Source organism: Mycteria americana, chromosome 1 (genome assembly GCF_035582795.1).
Source record: "Mycteria americana isolate JAX WOST 10 ecotype Jacksonville Zoo and Gardens chromosome 1, USCA_MyAme_1.0, whole genome shotgun sequence".
NCBI classification, from domain to species: Eukaryota; Metazoa; Chordata; class Aves; order Ciconiiformes; family Ciconiidae; genus Mycteria; species Mycteria americana.
Genome location: NC_134365.1, coordinates 25,978,517 through 25,997,757, shown reverse-complemented (window position 1 = coordinate 25,997,757; position 19,241 = coordinate 25,978,517). Strand labels below are relative to the sequence as shown.

General features: G+C 39.5%; 1 protein-coding gene across 1 annotated transcript in view; it reads left to right on the top strand.

Annotated features, from left to right (window-relative positions):
- Positions 1–19,241, top strand: part of PTPRZ1 (protein tyrosine phosphatase receptor type Z1) — a 104,104-nt gene that overhangs the window by 39,046 nt on the left and 45,817 nt on the right. Inside the window, exons 5-10 of the mRNA XM_075494581.1 lie at positions 1,405–1,500; positions 1,760–1,826; positions 5,504–5,661; positions 6,229–6,379; positions 15,450–15,634; positions 16,382–16,508. Coding sequence (XP_075350696.1) covers positions 1,405–1,500; positions 1,760–1,826; positions 5,504–5,661; positions 6,229–6,379; positions 15,450–15,634; positions 16,382–16,508 — 784 coding nt within the window. The remainder of the gene's footprint in view (positions 1–1,404; positions 1,501–1,759; positions 1,827–5,503; positions 5,662–6,228; positions 6,380–15,449; positions 15,635–16,381; positions 16,509–19,241) is intronic.

Here is a 19,241-nt window from a genome sequence, read left to right as displayed (position 1 = left end):
AATTCCTTTATTTATCACTTGATTAAAGTCTATTTTCAAATATAATCACTCACTTAAATCCAAACTAATATTTGAATGATGCATTTTAGAAGGGCAGCATAAGGCATTATTCTGTGGCATGTTGAGAATGTCTAAACTGTGTGTTTTCGCACGTCTTCTAAGATGACATTAGAATTCGGTTCTGCTAATCTGACAAAGTTCAAGCTCCCACTAACAGTTAAGCTCCTATGAGTTTGGCCCATCATATTCCACAGCAGTCCATTGTTTAAAGTGTAAATGGACTTTTCAAAGCTGGGGCTTTGCTGAGAGCCCATGGGAGCTGCTGGGCCTTACCGAAACAAAGCATGGCCCATGTTGCTGGGCTGGAAAGAGCTGGCAACAGTGTGCCAGGAGCCACCATGTGAGAGCAGGTCCTGGGTGCGGCCACATTCACAGGCAGCCAGGGCAGCGTACCCCTGGCTGGTTTGGCAGAATAGCTTGCAGCAGCATGGGGATGAGGTGGAGGAGAGGAGCAGCTCTCTCAGATTCACAAGGGCACTCTGCAGACCAAACTGTCAACCCTCAACATGGCGTTGTGATCATTTTCCAGTTAAAAAGATGTAGTTGTGGTAGGCAACCGTGCTGCTCCTCACTTCAAGCACTTTGGACTTCTATGTCAGAGCAAAGCAATAGAGCCAAGGCTGTCCTATACTCCATGGAGAGCTGTGAGCCAGGAGCTTTCCTTACAGTGTCGTTTCCTTTACTTCATTACCCACTTAAAAATTCGCACTCACACTCCACCTGTCCTGCCAAGACATTGAAGAGAATGTTCTCTTCCGTCATTATCACACGAAAAGCTAGTAGGAGCAGGACGCTCCCCCCATTCATGTTGGTGACCCGGCACTGGAGGAGATTTCCCAACTGCCTCCGGAGAAAGAGAGGAAGGGGTGCAACAAACCCAGTGCCCATGACAGCAGCCAAATGTGGGCACAAAATACCTGGTAATCTTTTATTACCAATGCTTCGCTACACTTACTGCAAGGCAGATGCGGTAGGGACATCTTGCCTTATTATTCATGTTTTACCACTGATTTCAAGATTCATCTCACTTGAGTACTCTAGGTTAGATGTCCAGTATCGGGAAGTTATCTTGGCTTACTGTATTATCCATGGAGAGCGTTGAAAGGATAACTCCTGCATACTTAGTCGTTTTCCAGGAGAGACTGTTTTTAGATAGCTAACAGCTGATGAATTCCATTCTATATCTTCAGATAATGCATGTGAGATGATAGATAAAAAATCCATATATTTGTAATTAAATTTATTGCTTGGACATTTTTTCTCAAAATGGGAATGTAAATAACTGCATTGATCAATTTTTTTATCTTTTGTATATATAACATTTGAATACATTTTTATTTGCAGATGCAAATCTACTGCTATGATGCAGATCAGTTTACAAATTTCGAAGAGGCAATTAAAGGAAATGGAAAGTTAAGAGCTTTATCAATTTTGTTTGAGGTAAACAAAGTACATCTTTGTGTCATTAAACAAGCTTTGAAACACAGCAGATGTTCAAACTGAATTTAACTGGTTCCAATGTGTGATCACTGAGTTAAAAATTTGCATATATCTTTCTAATTTATTCTTACAGAAAAGCAAATGGGCAAAATACATTTGATCTTCTTTAAGTCATCTAGAATTTTGGTGGTAAACGGCAACTTTCAATTTTTTTTCATGAAGCCTGTACTGTTAAAAAAATGCAATTTCTTTTTAACAGATTGGAGTAGAAGATAATCCAGATTATAATCCAATCATTAATGGAGTAGATAGTGTTAGTCGTTTCGGTAAGTCTGCCTCCATGTTTTATTGATTACTGATTAGACTACATTCCACTTCAGTGTAATTATGAAACCTTAAAGACATTGGGGAGCACGGGTCTCTAGAGCTCAGCCATGTCTATTTTGTCAGAAACAACAAAAGTCATCTGGATAGGCTAGAGAGCTGGGCAATCACCAACTGTATGAAACTTAACATGAGCAAGTGCCAGTTTCTGTACTTGGGACAGGGTAATCCTGGTTATACGTACAAATCGGGGGACGAGAGGCTGGAGAGCAGCCCCATGGAAAGACATCTGGGGGTTTGGGTTGATGGCAAGGTGAATATGAGTCAGCAGTGTGCCCTGGCAGCAAAAAGGGCCAACCGTGTCCTGGGGTGCATCAAGCACAGCATAGGTAGCCGGTCAAGGGAGGTGATTGTCCCACACTGCACTGGTGCGGCCCTACCTCAAGTACTGTGTGCAGTTTTGGGCACCTCAGTATAAGAAGGATATCAAACAGAGTGTGTCCAGACAATGGCAACCAAGATGGTGAAAGGTCTTGAGGACAAGACTTATAAGGAGTAGCTGAGGTCACTCAGTTTGTTCGGCTTGGAGAAGAGAAGGCTGAGGGATGATCTCATTGCAGTCTACAACTTTCAAGGGGGGCAGTGGAGGGGGAGGTGCTGATCTCCTCTCTCTGGTGACCAGAGATAGGACACGAGGAAATGGAATGAAGCTGTGTCAGGGGAAGTTCAGACTGGACATTAGGAAAAGGTTCTTCACTGAGAGGATGGTCAGTCACTGGAACAGGTTCCCCAGGGAAGTGGTCACGGCACCAAGCCTGTCAGAGTTCAAGGAGTGTCTGGACAATGCTCTTAGTCATATGGTTTAGTTTTAGGTAGTCCCGCAAGGAGCAGGGAGTTGGACTCAATGATCCTTATGGGTCCCTTCCAACTTGAGATAGTCTATGATTCTATGATTTATTTACCCCAAGACTGAATATTTGTAACAAGAACAGTAAGTGTAAATGAATAAATATAACTATCATGAGGAATTTGCAACTCTTTAAATGCTAAATCAAGAGAAATGTCTGATTTATTCTGTGAGTTTTCTTAATCATACATTTCTGGATTTTTATGTGTGGTTGGGAGCCAAATGACCCTGTTGCAGCCATCCAAGATGTGTCTTACAAGCATGACACCATATGAATATCAGTATTCAGTAGACTCAGCAGAGATGAATTATTTTTTCAGTAGCTCCTGTATAAATCTGAAATAATCCAATTATATTATATTTGTACTAGCATTATTCAAACCAAATGTTGACACTTTGGTGTTTTAGAATTCCTCGCAGTTCCACATCAGAGCACATGGACTTCAGGGTGGTGCATGAGGAGATCTGGGCTCTGTTTCTAACTCAGTTTCATGGTGGCTTCGCAGAATAATAAACATGAATGAGCACTGTCTTGAACAGGGATATTTTTTTACATCATGGACATGACCTTGAGTAAATGGCTAACTTTGTCTCAGTTTTCCTATATGTAATGATGCTTGAACTTTGTAAAGCCCCTTAAGATTGATAGGTTGAAAGTGTAAAAAGCTGTTAGTCCTCTATTTTAAAAGCTTTGTAAAAAGCTTAGTGCACTATTTTAAAAGCTTTCCAAAGTATGACACTAAAATCAAGATTGTTTTTCTCCAGAAAACAAACACCATTCAAAAAATATAAAAAGGAGCAACTTTCGTAAATTACAAAGACAGAGGAGGGGGAAATGTAAAGCAGTTAAGATTCATTATCTTGGTGTGCCATCTTCTATGAAACCCAAAGGAGAATGAGTAATACATCAAGGCAGATACTGTCCTACAGCCTTGGAAGGAGCTGTAAAACTACCAGCAGCAAGATTCAAGATACAGCCACTACATGGCACTTCAACAATGAGTAGAATATCGTTTTCGTGAATAAAATGCAAATGAGCACTGAAAATTCAGGTCATTACTAAATCAAGTTGTTCCTGCTGAAGAAGAGTGAATAGCACACAATATGTCCTTGTCTGCGATGTACATGATCTGTCCTTGTCAGTCATATCTGTATTGTGCTTATTTGAATCTCAGTTGCTGAGTTCTCAAGCTCTGCAGAGGAGCAGCCCTGTTCCTTCCGGACAAACTCTCTGTTTCTCATCATTCTCTGTAGGTGTTTGATTTTAGAATCTAGGTTGTCAATCACATTAAAGGGCATTTTAAAATCCAAAGTTGCAAAATGTATAGCAGAATTCTTACTATAAATGAGAAGTTTCATGTCCCCAAGCATCTACATAAAGTGGACTGCCCAGATATTTTTATTGAAGGAAGAATGCGTTAACTAGACACGTACCAGATAGCAATGATAGCTGCTGTCTGAAGGTTGATTAACATGTTGAGAGGAGAAATAGAAGGATGGGCTTTGCTCGACACTGCTAAATGTTCTCCTTTCATGACACAAGGAAAAGAGAGAGGGGAGGAGCCAGCTCTTAAACCTTAACTCAGTGGAACAGTTACTGTACAGAAGAAAAGCATCAATGATTTGTAGTAAACTGTTAATGTAATTTGCTGCTCTCACCAAATTTGTAAGGAATTATGAAGACAAAGACAAGTCAGAAATCCGTACAGGGCTTAAGAAGTAACATATCTGTAAAACCACAAGTTAATGCACAGTCTGAAAATTCATTAGATATTCATAAGTGAATACTTATCAAATAAGGAAAAATTTAAAATCAGTAACTTTAGATTGAAATAACGTATATAAGGATCTACATTATTCCAAGATGTAAAAAACAAGTATTATTTTGGATGACAATAAGGCAGATAATTGTCACAAGATTGATAATTGTCACAGTATGAAAAAATCTGCGTTGAGGAAGTTGGTACCATTTCTGCTGATTTTTGTTGCTGGACCCTACTGCCATACCAGTACAAACTTAGGTTTCTGTGGATGGACTCCCAGCAATTGCTCATGCATGCTCCCAGCTGACAAGGTACCAGGTAAACTGCTGACCTGAAAGGCGTGATACTATTTTCACAGGACAATAAACAGAATGGTCACACTCTTCTGGAGGAGGTCTTTGCACCCTTCTCTGCTTTGTGTAAAGCTGTTACAGTTTTTTAGTGTATTATTACCATTTTAAAAATCCCTGTTCCACAGAAATTCTGCTTCTGCCATCATGAGTAATACAACTCTCAGGTCTAACATGGTGACAATTCCCCAGGCAGTGAGTTTCTGCAGAGGTTAAGATCCTGCGAGAAACTCAACAACTTGACCAAATTCAGGGAGACTTTGAAGCCATGTCATGAGACCAAGAACAGAGATTTAATATATTTTTTCTTTGAAGTTCATGGGTGAGACAAAGATTTGGCATCTTGGACATTTACGAGTAAACTTACAGGTGAACAAATTCTTGTGAACCAATGTACTGATTACTTTATTTATTACTGGAGTAACTCATTACACCTTCCCAAGTAAACAAAGTTGTTATTGAACAATACTTATTCAAACTAAATAGAAAAGGCTCAGCAATTTATTTGTACGCTAGTCTCTCTGGAGGTCAAATTTTGAATAGCCTCAAAATTAGCATGTTCCTATAATGGTAACTCTTTTGGAGAGTGTGATTTCTATTTACTCATTGCTTCGGCAGTATTTTAACTATCTGACTCTAATTTTTTTTTTTTTTTTCAGGAAAACAGGCTGCCTTAGAACCATTTATTTTGCTGAACCTTTTGCCAAATGCAACAGACAAATATTACACTTATAATGGGTCTTTATCAACTCCTCCCTGCTCTGAAACAGTTGAATGGATTGTGTTTAAAGATACCATTAGTATTTCTGAAGACCAGGTAATATGCTTAATGTATTAAAACCAAACAATTGTACATAATATCAAAGAAAAATAGTTGCCATGTATATGGTGAAAGCTCATGGCATTCATTGCCAGCCCAACAACCTGGCTTTTCTTTTACCTAGTTTTAAATTTTTTGTGCAGCCATTAAATTAGAAAGCATATATATTACTTGAGTGCGTTATGTTTTCCTTTTTTTAGTTCAGGACTAGGTTCTGAGTAATTTCTTGCCGTAGAAGGGAGTAAGAACGCACTTCTAACTCTGCAGGCTGCCTGGACTTCTAGCCCAGATAGAGAGGAGTGCAAAACACTCTTTCCATGTTCCCCCAGCTAAATGATGGTGACTGGGCAGAGCATAGCTACAACAGCAGAGTGGTTGAGAAATACAGGTGGAGTAAACCATTAGATACACTGCTGGTACAGAGGAACAAAAGTTCAGTGCCACCCGGGAGAACTCAACTGGGAGACTTTACCCAATATCCTTTCCCCAGGGTTTTTGCCTGTTAGCAGAATCTGCTTAATTTGTAATTACTTCTGACTTCTTTTTTTTTCGCACCTCTTCTAGTTAGCTGTATTCTGTGAAGTCCTTACAATGCAGCAGTCTGGCTATGTTATGCTGATGGACTACCTGCAAAACAACTTTCGAGAGCAGCAATATAAGTTCTTTGGGCAAGTGTTTTCCTCTTACACTGGGCAAGAAGAAATTCATGAAGCAGGTATTTACTGAATAGTCATTCCTCTCTTCACAGGCTGAAAGACAATTTTCAGTAAAAGATTCATCCTAGTATGAAGATACTCATTTTAAATTGTGTAGAAAGTAGCATGCTGTATTATTACTCATAAATCTATCACTGCAGAGAAAAAAACTAGCAATCATAAAACATGTCAGATTAAATGGAGTGGAAAATTAAATGCTTGTCTTGACCAAACGTTCAGTGAAGATCACGTCAGTTCAAGCTTTCTTGCACTGCCCTTTTAATGTGTTTCAGACTTAAACAAAGCTGCCTTTTCAGGGGCTGCAAGGGGATTGTGTTTTACAAACCTATTTGGTTCTTTGTTGTGTAATGTGGATGCTTTTCCAACAGAGGCTGAAGTGAGGTCACCAAATTCATTTCACGTAGTCTCCTGAGAAAGTGATAGATGGAGAGAATCCCAGAAGCCAGACTCTGTTCTCTGTTTTACCTAAAACCTCAGGGAAGTTTGTAAAGGTTATATGACCAAAACAGTACCTTATGTAATGAGAAACAAGATCTAGCACTAAATATAGAAGTCGATGTCTATACTCACAAGCAGAGAAGAATAAATAGTAAACATCTAATTTTGGGGCATTATGTTGCTACTTGGGGGGGGATACTACAGATTCTTAAACTCAGCTGCACTGAATTGTGCTTAATTAGACGTAGACAGATGACCGAAGCATGCAGTGCAGGTGTTCTCCAGATTAGAAATAAATGTGGTTTCATTCTAATTCCCCTTGGTTGAGTGGATTTTTTTTCCCCTACTGGAAGGATCCTGTGTATGAAACTTGCGTACAAGGTAGGGGATGTTCATCATTCAGAGCTGCCAGAGGGCTAGGTTCCCTGCACAAGTATATCACATTGTGTCACCACAGTGCTGCACAGGATAGCTTTACTGCTTCATTTCTATAACCAGTCAGTGATGCTTCTGTTTTGACCTCAGCTTGTCATGAACTCCTCAGATGTGTGCCCAGGATATGAATTTTTTTGCATTGGTCTCAGCCAAGAAATATCTATTCTGGCAGGGCTTTTTTGTTTAGGTACTAAGTAGCACTTGAAATTTTGAAGCTTGGAGAAGGAGTGTGGGATTGAGCTGCAGCAATCAAGCAAATTATCACAATTAAATAAATTTTTGTTTCCAAATAGATGGGCATTGTTGATTTGGCTTACCTTAAAGAAAGATTATCGTTCCCCAAATCCCTCTGTTTAGTGAAGGTCTCTGGGAAACAGGTCACTCTAATACAGACCACCTTTTCTTATGTCCATGTTGTCAGAAGGAAATGAATCTTCTCAGTCCTTTATAAATAGGCATCAATCTACAGTGAAGAAATGTCATACGCAAAGGACCTTTGAAGACAGAGATCAGGACTTCTTCTGCCACCTGCAATCCACTTGCCTCCCAGGTGGTTGCACTACAGCCGTAACCTTGGCCTTAACCCTTCAGCTCAGTCACTGCAGTAGAAGGAAGCTACTTTCAGCTGTGCCATCCTAATCTAGATTTTACATAGAGACTGACAAGAAGAAAAGCTGGATAATACTGTTTAAGACAGGCCCCTGCTTCCTTCTGTCCAGTCCATGTGCTGACACCTGAAGGAGCTTTCCACATGCTGTCCAAAGTAGTGTGTGCATTAGAACTGCATAGGAGGTTGCTTCCAACCAGTTCCATTTCTGCACTATATCAAAGAGAGATTTTGTGACTCTTCTGTTTTATCTGTGAGTTTGGTATCCATACAGATAAGGAAAGAGTGTCCAGCCTAAAGATATTAAGATCCTTTTCTGCATTGAGTTATACCGTTTAAAATTAGAAGGCCCTTCCACTTCATGTAATGATAAAATATGTTGTACAGAGCATCCAAAATTTCTGTGTGTGTAGACTTGTATAATACCAAACAAATGGGTTTCAGTCTACTGAGTTTAAGATAAAAGTGTCCTGCGCTCACATTACTGTGTCAGCAAACACATGCAGTATTTATTCCAAACTAGGTCTTTAAAGTAACAAATTGTAGGTTAAAAATTCTGGTTTGGCCATAAATGAAGAGGGACAGAAAGGGATCACTAAAATTTCAGGTCTTCCTGTATATATATTTCACATTTCTGTTAATATTTATGTGCACTATGTAAATGCAATAACATCATGTACACATACCTGTACATATTTACATACACACACATATATATATGCACACAAATGCAATTATAGGATTTGTTTAATTTACAACATTAGAGGAGCATTGATATTTTCACCTCCATTTTAAGAGAAAGTAAATAAAAAGCCCTAGGAATCATTAAACTTAAATGTTGAGATGTCAAAATTGTAACATGAATGCCTAAGTGCCCAAGAGTAAATAGGCTTATGTATTTCATATTTAATATTGCAAAGTTCTTGTAGTCAACTGAGAAGAAATAATCTTTGAAATCCCTTTAGACAACGCAAGAGAAATGAAAAGAGTGGGTCTTACTCAAGCAGATAACTGAAAGACTATTTTGTGTTGTGAAACCTAGGATCCCAATTTTCTCCTGTTGGATTCAGTGTAGACTCTCATTAGGCAGCAGGATTAAGTGCTTGATTTATTGCTGTTGTTAATACATGGCATTTCTTAAGCAGAGCTAAGTTTCCTTAGAAGAGCTAAAAGAAACTTTCTATTCAATTATAAACTAATTTCAGCAATATATTGTCAGAAATTTTCACACAGTGACAACCTCAACATTCTTGGTGTACAAGCACTGCCCTACTGAGGACACGGGAGATACGTCGTTCCCCAAGCCTGATTAGTGATATATATAATTTTCCTATGTCATATGTATGTATATATTTAAGAAGAAGATTAAAATAGCTAATCCTTACAGACATACTTGACGATTAAACTCAAAAAGCGTTTTGAAATTGTAATGCTTTATCTCCACCGACCTCAGCTGGCATAAAAATCCATTTATAATAGAAATCATTGTTTATTCCTATAAACCTGAGAACCATCGTGGTAGCTGCTGGGCCCATTGCATAACTTCCCATCCGCTCCACAATTCTAGTAATGCCCTGTGAGTAAGTGCAGAAACATGATTCTTGTTAATCTTCCTGGATTTAGTAAAGACATAAAAAACAATGGGTACTTAAAATTGAAGACTGACAGTATAAAATCATAAAATCATAGAATCATTTAGGTTGGAAAAGACCTTTAAGATCATCAAGTCCAACCGTTAACCTAGCACTCCCAAGTCCACCACTAAACCATGTCCCTTAGCACCACATCTACACATCTTTTAAATACCTCTAGGAATGGTGACTCTACCACTTCCCTGAGCAGCCTGTTCCAATGCTTGACAACCCTTTGGGTGAAGAAATTTTCCCTAATATCCAATCTAAACCTCCTCTGGCACAACTTGAGGCCATTTCCTCTTGTCCTGTCACTTGCTACGTGGGAGAAGAGACCAACCCCCACCTCTCTACAACCTCCTTTCATGCACTTGTAGAGAGCGATAAGGTCTCCCCTCAGCCTCTTTTTTGCCAGGCTAAACAACCCCAGTTCCCTCAGCCGCTCCTCATAAGACTTCTGCTCCAGACCCTTCACCAGCTTCCTTGCCCTTCTCTGGACACGCTCCAGCACCTCAATGTCTCTCTTGTAGTGAGGGGCCCAAAACTGAACACAGTGTTCGAGGTGCGGCCTCACCAGTGCCGAGTACAGGGGCACAATCACTTCCCTGGTCCTGCTGACCACACTATTTCTGATGCAAGCCAGGATGCCATTGGCTTTCTTGGCCACCTGGGCACACTGCTGGCTCATATTCAGGCGGCTGTCAACCAACACTCCCAGGTCCTTTTCTGCCTGGCAGCTTTCCAGCCACTCTTCCCCAAGCCTGTAGCGTTGCATGGGGTTGCTGTGGCCCAAGTGCAGGACCTGGCACTTGGCCTTGTTAAACCTCATACAATTGGCCCCAGCCCATCGATCCAGCCTGTCCAGGTCCCTCTGCAGAGCCTTCCTACCCTCAAGCAGATCAACACTCCCACACAACTTGGTGTCATCTGCAAACTTACTGAGGGTGCACTCGATCCCCTCGTCCAGATCATTGATAAAGATATTAAACAGCAGTGACCCCAACACAGAGCCCTGGGGTACACCACTTGTGACCGGCTGCCAACTGGATTTAACTCCGTTCACCACTACTCTTTGGGTCTGGCCATCCAGCCAACTTTTTTATATATTGGTAAAAAATATTTCTCAACCTGTTTCCCATGCAAAATACAACTGCATAAAGCTCAGCAGCCTTTTTAGTTAAATTGTCTTGCAAGACCAGGGGTAAGGACTCACGCCCTTACCATTTCACATACCACAGATGACATAAATTAGCTGTAACCATTTTCAGATTCTCTCAAGACATTTCCTCTTGTGCAGGATACTTTCTACTCACATAATGTGCTGGGTGTCCATGCCCAGGTGCTGTCTGCAGGGGCTGCGGGGTGGCCTCTGTGAGGAGAGGCCGGGGCTGCCCCGTGCAGGACACAGCCGGTTCCAGCCGGCTCCAACCGACCCACCGCAGGGCACGGCTGAGCCCCTCGGCCACGATGGCGGCGCCTCTGGGAAAACATATTTAAGAAAGGGCAAAACACTGCATGGCAGTGAGGAGTGAGGAAAAAAGTGTGAGAAACAGCCCTGTGACACCAAGGTCAGAAAAGATGGAGGGGGAGGAGGTGCTCCAGGTGCTGGAGCAGAGATTCCCCTCTGCAGTCTATGGAGAAGACCATGGTGAAGCAGGTTGTCCTGCTGCAGCCCATCGAGAGCCCAAGCAGGAGCAAGCTCCTGGCAGGAGCTACATCCTGTGGAGAGGAGCCCATGCAAGAACAGGTTTTCTGGCAGGATCTGTGACCCCATGGGGGACCCACACTGTAGCAGTCTTTTCCTGAAGGACTGTACCCCATGGAAAGGACCCACGCTGGAGAAGTTCATGAAGGACTGTATCCCGTGTGTGGGACCCCATGCTGGTGCAGGGGAACAGCATGAGGAGGAAGGAGCAGCAGGGACAAAGTGTTACGAACTGACCACAACCCCCATTCCCCGTCCCCTTGTGCCACTCGGGGCGGGGAGATGGAAGAGTCAGAAATGAAGCAGAGCCTAGGAAAAAGGGAAGGGTGGGGAGAAGGTGTTTTTAGTTCTGTTTTTGTTTCTCACTATCCTACTCTATTTTAATTGGTGATAAATTAATTTCCCCAAGTCAAGTCTGTTTTCCCATGACAGTGATTAGTGAGCGATCTCCCTGTCTTTATCCTGACCCATGAACTTTTTCATCTTATTTCCTTCCCCATCCTGCTGAGGAGAGGGAGTGAGAGAGAGGCTGGGTGGGCACCCAGTGGCCAGCCAAGGTCAACCCAGCACACATATTTACTGTGCTGCTCCATCTCCATCATAGAGATAGAGTAGACTGGCAATATTGAAGAACTACTTTTTGCCACACACTGTGGAAGGGAGCTGAAAAGCCCTTGAATGTCTTAATGTAAATTAAGTGATTTTGCGGCTTCTACAATTGAAAATCTGGATTTGAAAGACAAAAATCTCGAACCCAGATTCAACTAAAAGTAGAAGGCGGCAACAAATGTGGAAAAAAAAAATCGTTTGAGTTCTCCAGTGCTGCCTCAGAACTACACCTAGTTTTATTCCAACTGTGTCAAGCTCAGAGAAGCTTAAACCCAGGCTTTTTTTTTTATATATATATCTGAATAAGCCAAATTGGGGCAGCTTATAAAGGTCTTTTTGTCAAAAACACAGCCCAGGCAGTTTTTGACAATGATTTGGCTAATGTACCCTGGTGCTTCCCGATGATGCAATTCAATTTAGATTAAAAACGTCTAAGTTATATGGGTAGCGTTTTATTCCACAGAAGACTAAGCAAAGATAGGTGCATTATCATGATCCGATATGCAAAACCAGCACCTAAGTACTCGCCTGGGAAAGCAGAGACCTGAATTCAAGCCCAGCAGGCCTTGAATAGGTCCCTGACTTCCTGTGAATAGTATTTTGCTGCTTGAGACTTGTAATCCGGTTAAATATCTGTGACTTCAGACTAGTAACAGACTCGAGAACTCCCTTTCTTGCAGTCTCTTTGCCCAGATTTTCTAAAAATCAGTATCAGAGCAGAAGTCTTTAATTAGATAAGTTGTTATGTGATCTCCTTGCTTTTCCCAGCCTCTGGAGAGGGAAAATGGGAAAAGGCAGGAGCAAAGTACCTCTGTGTTACCAAGACGGGCAGCAAAGGAAAGGAAACAGCACAGGCAGGATGACTGATGAAGAGGCATCAGAAGAAGGGCAAGAGACAATAGCTTGGGAAGGAACCAAGGTGAAATAATATGCAGATGACTGTCATGTAGGAATATTGTTGGTCACTGCTGAGAGGAACAGGACCAAGCATCAAAAGGAGGAGAACAAAAGGGAAGATAACTTTTTTCTTGGAAAAAAATAGTTGGAAGAACCATCTGGAAAAGAAAACAGAGTGAAACTGAGATAAATAATATTGGAGACACCAATCTTGTACCTTTAAAAGTTTTATAATACTGCTCAGTTAGTCTGAATACAGTCAGAGATTTCAGAACCAAATTCACTCACAGATGAAAAAGAGGAAGGGAGGACAGTAGAGAAGAGTTTGGAACAGGGAGAAGCTTGGTACTTATACTATGAGAAAACGTTTGAAGAGTTATTTTAAACACCTTCGAAAAGAAATAGCTGAAGAGTGTTTTGATTCATTAGAAAAAAATGAAATCAGTGTTTAAGTCATCTGCCTTAATTCTCAGAACTGAGACGGGAATCATCTTTGCTGGTCTAATGATTTCCTTTTGCCATCTGGTGGAAATGGGCTGGAATGACACGTTTTAGTAATGGAATGGAGTGTACACAACTTGAGATTTGTATTTTCTTTTTAATTTGCTCTTCTTTTACGTCAATTAAATAATTCAGTGTAATGAATAAAATAGTGTGTCAGATACATAGCACAGTAGATTCAAAGCCTGGCAAGCTACAGAATTCAACTAAATTACACGGACTAATACTGCCTCTACCCTTAGCTCACACACACAAAAAAAGAAAAGCAAAAAAAAAAATCACTGCTTACTTTCCATTGACTAGCTCAGACCAGAGCTGCTCAAAACTGCCCACCTGCGTACAGAACGGAAGAAATTGTTTTTCAAAATATTTTTGAGGGGTTTGAGTGCCCTCATGTGTTCAAGTGGCAAATTGCAAAGTTAACGGAAAGAATTTTTTCCTCTCTTTCAAAAGCCAGTATTGTCTGCCAAAAGCGTAGTATCATGGTGTTTGCTTCCTTTGAAAGTCCAAAGAATCTACACTTGTTTTCTTAATTAGCTAGATAGTTTGTTTTGTTTGCTTTTGCTAGGTATTCAAAGTTTGTTTTAAACAGATTCTGAGATTTGAAAAATATGTTTCTTCATTTATACCAAATAGGGAATGATTATGTAATTACTTGTGCAAAAGTTAAGCTAAAAGTTTTGTAATAAAAACAGATCCATCTAATCATTTTAATATATGAGGTTTAATTCAATTGTTGAAAGATTCAGAGTAAACTTCATGTACTCTGATCAGTGATTTTGACAAGTCTAATAGATTAAATAAAGCAGTAGAAATGAGGTAATAAGTGAAGCAATAGACTGGGTAATATGCCTTTTCAGTACATACAAAAGTGCATATGAAAGGAAATTCAGTACATGAGAAAGGACCTTCCCAAAAGCTAGGACAGGGGCAGATAGCCACTCTGAGCATTTCAACCAAAGTTCAAAAACCATGCCATTTCAAAAAGAGAAGAAGAGGGATTTATAACAGGCAATGTCAGGGACCCCGGCCTTTATTCTGAGACATCAGAACAAATCTAGTTGCTGTGCGCTCAAGTTGGGAACCAAAAGTTAGTGAACACTTTTCACAGTCATCTCCATTCTTCAGTGCTGTCTGAAGACATGGTTCCCCCACCAGCAGAGGGGATGATGAGGGCAAGGAAGGAGAATGGGGTCTCAGCCCAAACCCAAGCCAGCCATGAATGACACAATTATATATGATGTTGCTTTTTTTTTCATGTATCACAACTTACTGGTCATTTTTCAGTGAGCTTCATCTAAATAATTTACATTTTCTGCTAATGTAAATTTTTCATACAAGTTAATCTACCTTTGACCTTGTATATTATTTTAAGCCACACACAGGTACTTGGGCAATTTAAAAAACAAATGTCAGAGTTTCGGTAAATTTCTAGCACACTGGTAATCAGTACATCTGTATGTCTAGAAAAGTATCAAAACGTTCAGTTTACTTGAATGAGATGAAAAGATTATTGGAGGGGAAAGGCTGGAAGACATGCAAGAGTACCTGCCTGACCAGACTTCTGGAGTGCAGGTTCCAGGCTCACAAAGAAGGTGTGCACGAGCCAGGCCCAGGACTGCAACAGTCTGGTCAGACTTCTTCAGCAGATGGTGCCTTAAAATATAATAACATGAAATCACTACCAGCTAACCTAATCATGTCTTAGCCTCTCCCCATTTGCCTTTTGTCACTTCTTTAGGTACTAGAAAAAGATTCTAACATCCCTGAGAGGAAATTCAAGTGTGATAGGTTTACCTTTAACCTTTAAAAACAATCTATCATAGATTACAGTCTATTATAGCTGGTAAGAGAGTGTGCAGCTCTTCTAATGCTACTCTGATAAAGACAGAGTACTGGAGATTTTTTTCATCCCCAGCACATATATGTGTATCTTTATGTTTTGTGGTTTATATTTTATTCCTTGGGAACTGGAGATTAATATTTGACAAAAGATGCTATAAAAAAGGAGGGAAAGGGGACTCAGTCCTCAAATTAACTTGCTTTTGAAAATCTAGTATTAAAATACCGGTTCTGTTTATAGTGCATGGCATCTATAAAATATCCATAAACAGATATTTTAGCGGAAAGCTAAAAATGAGGCACATGAAAGACTTGCATTAGTTTTCTCAGGAGGGGGCTCAAGATCTTAGTAGAGTCATTTGTACCATTTAATATCATATTCTTTCCTCTTTTCTTTCTTCCAGTTTGCAGCTCAGAACCTGAAAATGTTCAATCTGATCCAAAGAATTATACTAGTCTTCTCGTTACATGGGAAAGACCTCGGGTTGTATACGACACCACCATTGAGAGATTTGCTGTCTTTTATCAACAATTGGATGGAGAAGACCAGACTAAGCATGAGTTTCTGACAGATGGGTATCAGGACTTGGTAACTGTAAACTCTTCAAGTTTCATACAAAGCGGTGATGGCAAAACACTCACTGTTAATTATCTTAAGGGTTTAAACAGTAGCTTGGAGCTGATTCAATAAAAATTTCTTCTTTGGCTGCAGCTCACAGAAGCTGTACTTCATTTTTTGGCTGTGAAGCCACAAAGACAATTGAAAAAAAAAAAAAAAAAAGGCCTCTCTTGCCCAGAAGAGAGAAAGCTTTCGCAGATTGCTGTTCTGATTTGCCTATAATATCCCCAAAAGTTTATGGCCATGTCAGTCTCAGAGCTCCTTAGCCATAGAACCCTTAGTCAATTAATAGTGATCTGTAAATTCATTGCTTGCTGATGTGCGAAGAATGACCCACACAAGCAACTAGTACAATTCAGTACAATCATACTGCTATAAATATTAAGTTACTGATTACAGCTTCATGGTATGTTACTAATGTGATCTGTTCCTCTAACCCTCTTTAAAGACTCATAACTTATCAGAGATAATGTTACCTAAACTAGTGTTCAGCATTAAATAATTACATAGTTTGGTATCCTCCATGTAAAAATTCACAAGATTTTTTTTTAAGTTGACAAAAACATTTGTGACAATAAAATATAAAAAGCATAAGTTAGAGTCCTAGAAGAAAGGAGCAGTATGGTTCATATGAAAAATGTGTTATTAAAAAATTAACATTTCCAAATATTTGATACTTATTTGCAAGTAAATGATTAAACATGGTTTTTCTTTTAGGGGGCTATTCTAAATAATCTGCTGCCCAATACAAGTTATGTTCTTCAGATAGTTGCTGTTTGCTCTAATGGTCTATATGGAAAATACAGTGACCAAGTCATTGTTGATATGCCTTTAGAGGACCCAGGTAAGTGCTCTTTTGAGCTTAGTGATCACTTTTAGCTGAAAATCTGTATTTGAAGAAGTAGTTTGTTTGCAAACCAGTTAAAATGCACGACTATCAAAATACGCTAAAATGAAATTTCAAAATCGCTGCAGTTAACCTTCAGCATGTTCTTTGCTACTGATATTTTACATGATGTAATTCTCCTTTCCTTGTAAACATTACCTATGAAAGACTGCATGTTAATTTTTTTTAACTCTAAGAATAATCTGAAAAACACCTACCTGATTTCAAATCTCACAAGTGTATCTTTTAGCAATATAACATAGGGAAATAAAACCACATTTGGTATTATTTCTCTATGGTTCAAGCATCCTCACAAAATTAATCCACACAGCCAAAGTATTAAGGAAACAAGTAATACAAACCCCATATATGACTTATAAGTCTGTATCAATTGATTTTGAAATTTGATTTCTTATGATTACTTGGAGTTTGATTTCAAAGGACTTGCGGTGATGGAATTCCCTTGCTTCTTAATGCTGCCTCGCAAAAAATCAAAAGGCCTAACAAACATATCTTACTGATTTCACAGCCAGATTTACTTCTTCCGCCTGCTGGTAAATATGAAATAATTTTAAACTATAGCATGAAGTTTGATCTTGTCCTTAATAATTCCTTAAATTATTTGGAAGTTTTAGCATCAGACCCAGTTCTTATCAAAGTGAGTGAAAGCTGTGTTTTTAATGAAGAACCCTATAATTAATCATAGGAAAATAAAAGCCTTTCTGATCATGCAAGAAACCATTTTTTATCTAAGGGCCTGGATTCTTGTTGTTTATTTATGGATTCTGTAAGTTGAATTTTACACTTCATTAAGTCTGTTTAGCTACAGCAAAGTCCTTAGCAATGTTGTGATGCGCTTGGGAAAACAGGTCAGTTTTTCATTTCAAGGGAACAACATTCCTTTACAGTGAGAAATAATATGATTCTCAACAATCTCTACCACATGAATTATGAACTAATAATGGCAATAGGTTTATAATAGTGTATTTTTGTCTGAAGAAGGGGGACAGAGGTTCAGGTATAATACGTATAAATTTTCCATAAACATTTAACTTGTCTTTCAAACACAAAGTGTTAAGAAGAATGCATTTTTGGAGTCTTATGCTAATATCTACCAGAATTTTCCTATTTCTCTTCAGTTTTCTAAGAAGTCCATGACAAGGTTCTGACATTCTACCTGACATATCACTTTTCTGTTTATCCTTTATCTGTGTCTTAGATACTATATTCCTCCACTTCCTTTCCAGAATTTGCTGATTTTGTGTTTTAAGATTTTCTCAGATGAGATTTCATCTACGTATCCCCACATCCATTCTACATGGAATGACAAATAAGCAGCGTAGCGTTAGCATTATTAAACAATAGTCAGTTCAACAAATCAAATGAGTGCAGTGCTGCCATCACAGCTTTAAAAGCTCAGAAAACACACATTGCAACAAAAAATCCAATGTGGGTAATATCCGTAGGATAACCCACCTTACTACTACTGTTGTATCCCTGCTGGAAGGATCAGTGAGACTTGGTTGCATACCACCCTGCTGCGTGCCATGGCTCCTTTTGGAAGGAAATGTGGATGCAGAGGCAGGGAGGGAGACGGGAGCACTCTGGGGCTGGGTAACCACAGAGCCAGCACTGCAGGCAGCACTGCGCAGTGCACCTGAGGTGTGAGCAGGTACTGCTGGGGAACAAACTCAGCAAGAGGATGCAGGGGCATTTGGCAGCCTGCAGCTGGCCAGCGGTGTAGGTACAGCCACTGAGCACGGCATCCCTGTTGTACTTCTGCTGAAGTCAGCAATGGCTTTGCATTCGTTTCATTAGAAGGAAGAATGAGGGCCTTGCTTTGGAATGACATACTGGAAAACTCATTTCACCTTCCAGTATATCAGCAGAAATTTCCCTGAGATTTGTATTCTCAAACAAGAGAATTTGGTGCAATAAATGTTATATTTAGCAGTTCTGAGTGAGGGGCTGATATTCTCATGCCTTTTTACACAGACACGCCACTGATTTCTTTTTGTTAAAGAAATGAGAAAATACAATGCAAGGATACCTAGGAGGCATAACAATGTAACGATGTATCTGTATAAAATATGAACAGGTTAGCATAACTGTGAAAATGGTATTTTTGTGTTTTCTGTCATTTGAACATTTAAATATGTCTCCTTAATGTTGCATTAAAGCAGATTAATGTATATAAGTATACTCTTATCCTGAGTTTTCTTGTTTTTAAACAAAGCATTGTAAAGAGGAGAGTTAAGTAATCTGCATATCAGAACTGTATAAACACCTGGGGGCAGGGGGTGTTCAAATTTCAGACAGTTTGAAAATTTGTTATAGCTTCAGGTCTACCTAAGGTTTTTCCTTTAGTTTTCCAAAAGCTTCAAAACTGAGGAAGATTATTTCAGGTCAAATGAATTGTTTCAAGGATATTTTAAATTAAAAAATAAAAAATAAAAAGAGGGAGAAATTTATAAATAAAAATGAAATACCAAAATAAATATTTTGCGTGTTTCAGAAAAAGACGTTTCTTTGGAATGCTTCCTATCTGAAATGGACACAAAGTTATTAAATGTACTTTGTGTTCTTTTATTTTGACACTTCCACAGCAGTACATCTGAAAGCTCTGGATGAGGAAAATTCAGGGAAAAATCCCTCCCATGTAATTAGTATGATTACTATGGGTGTACATTG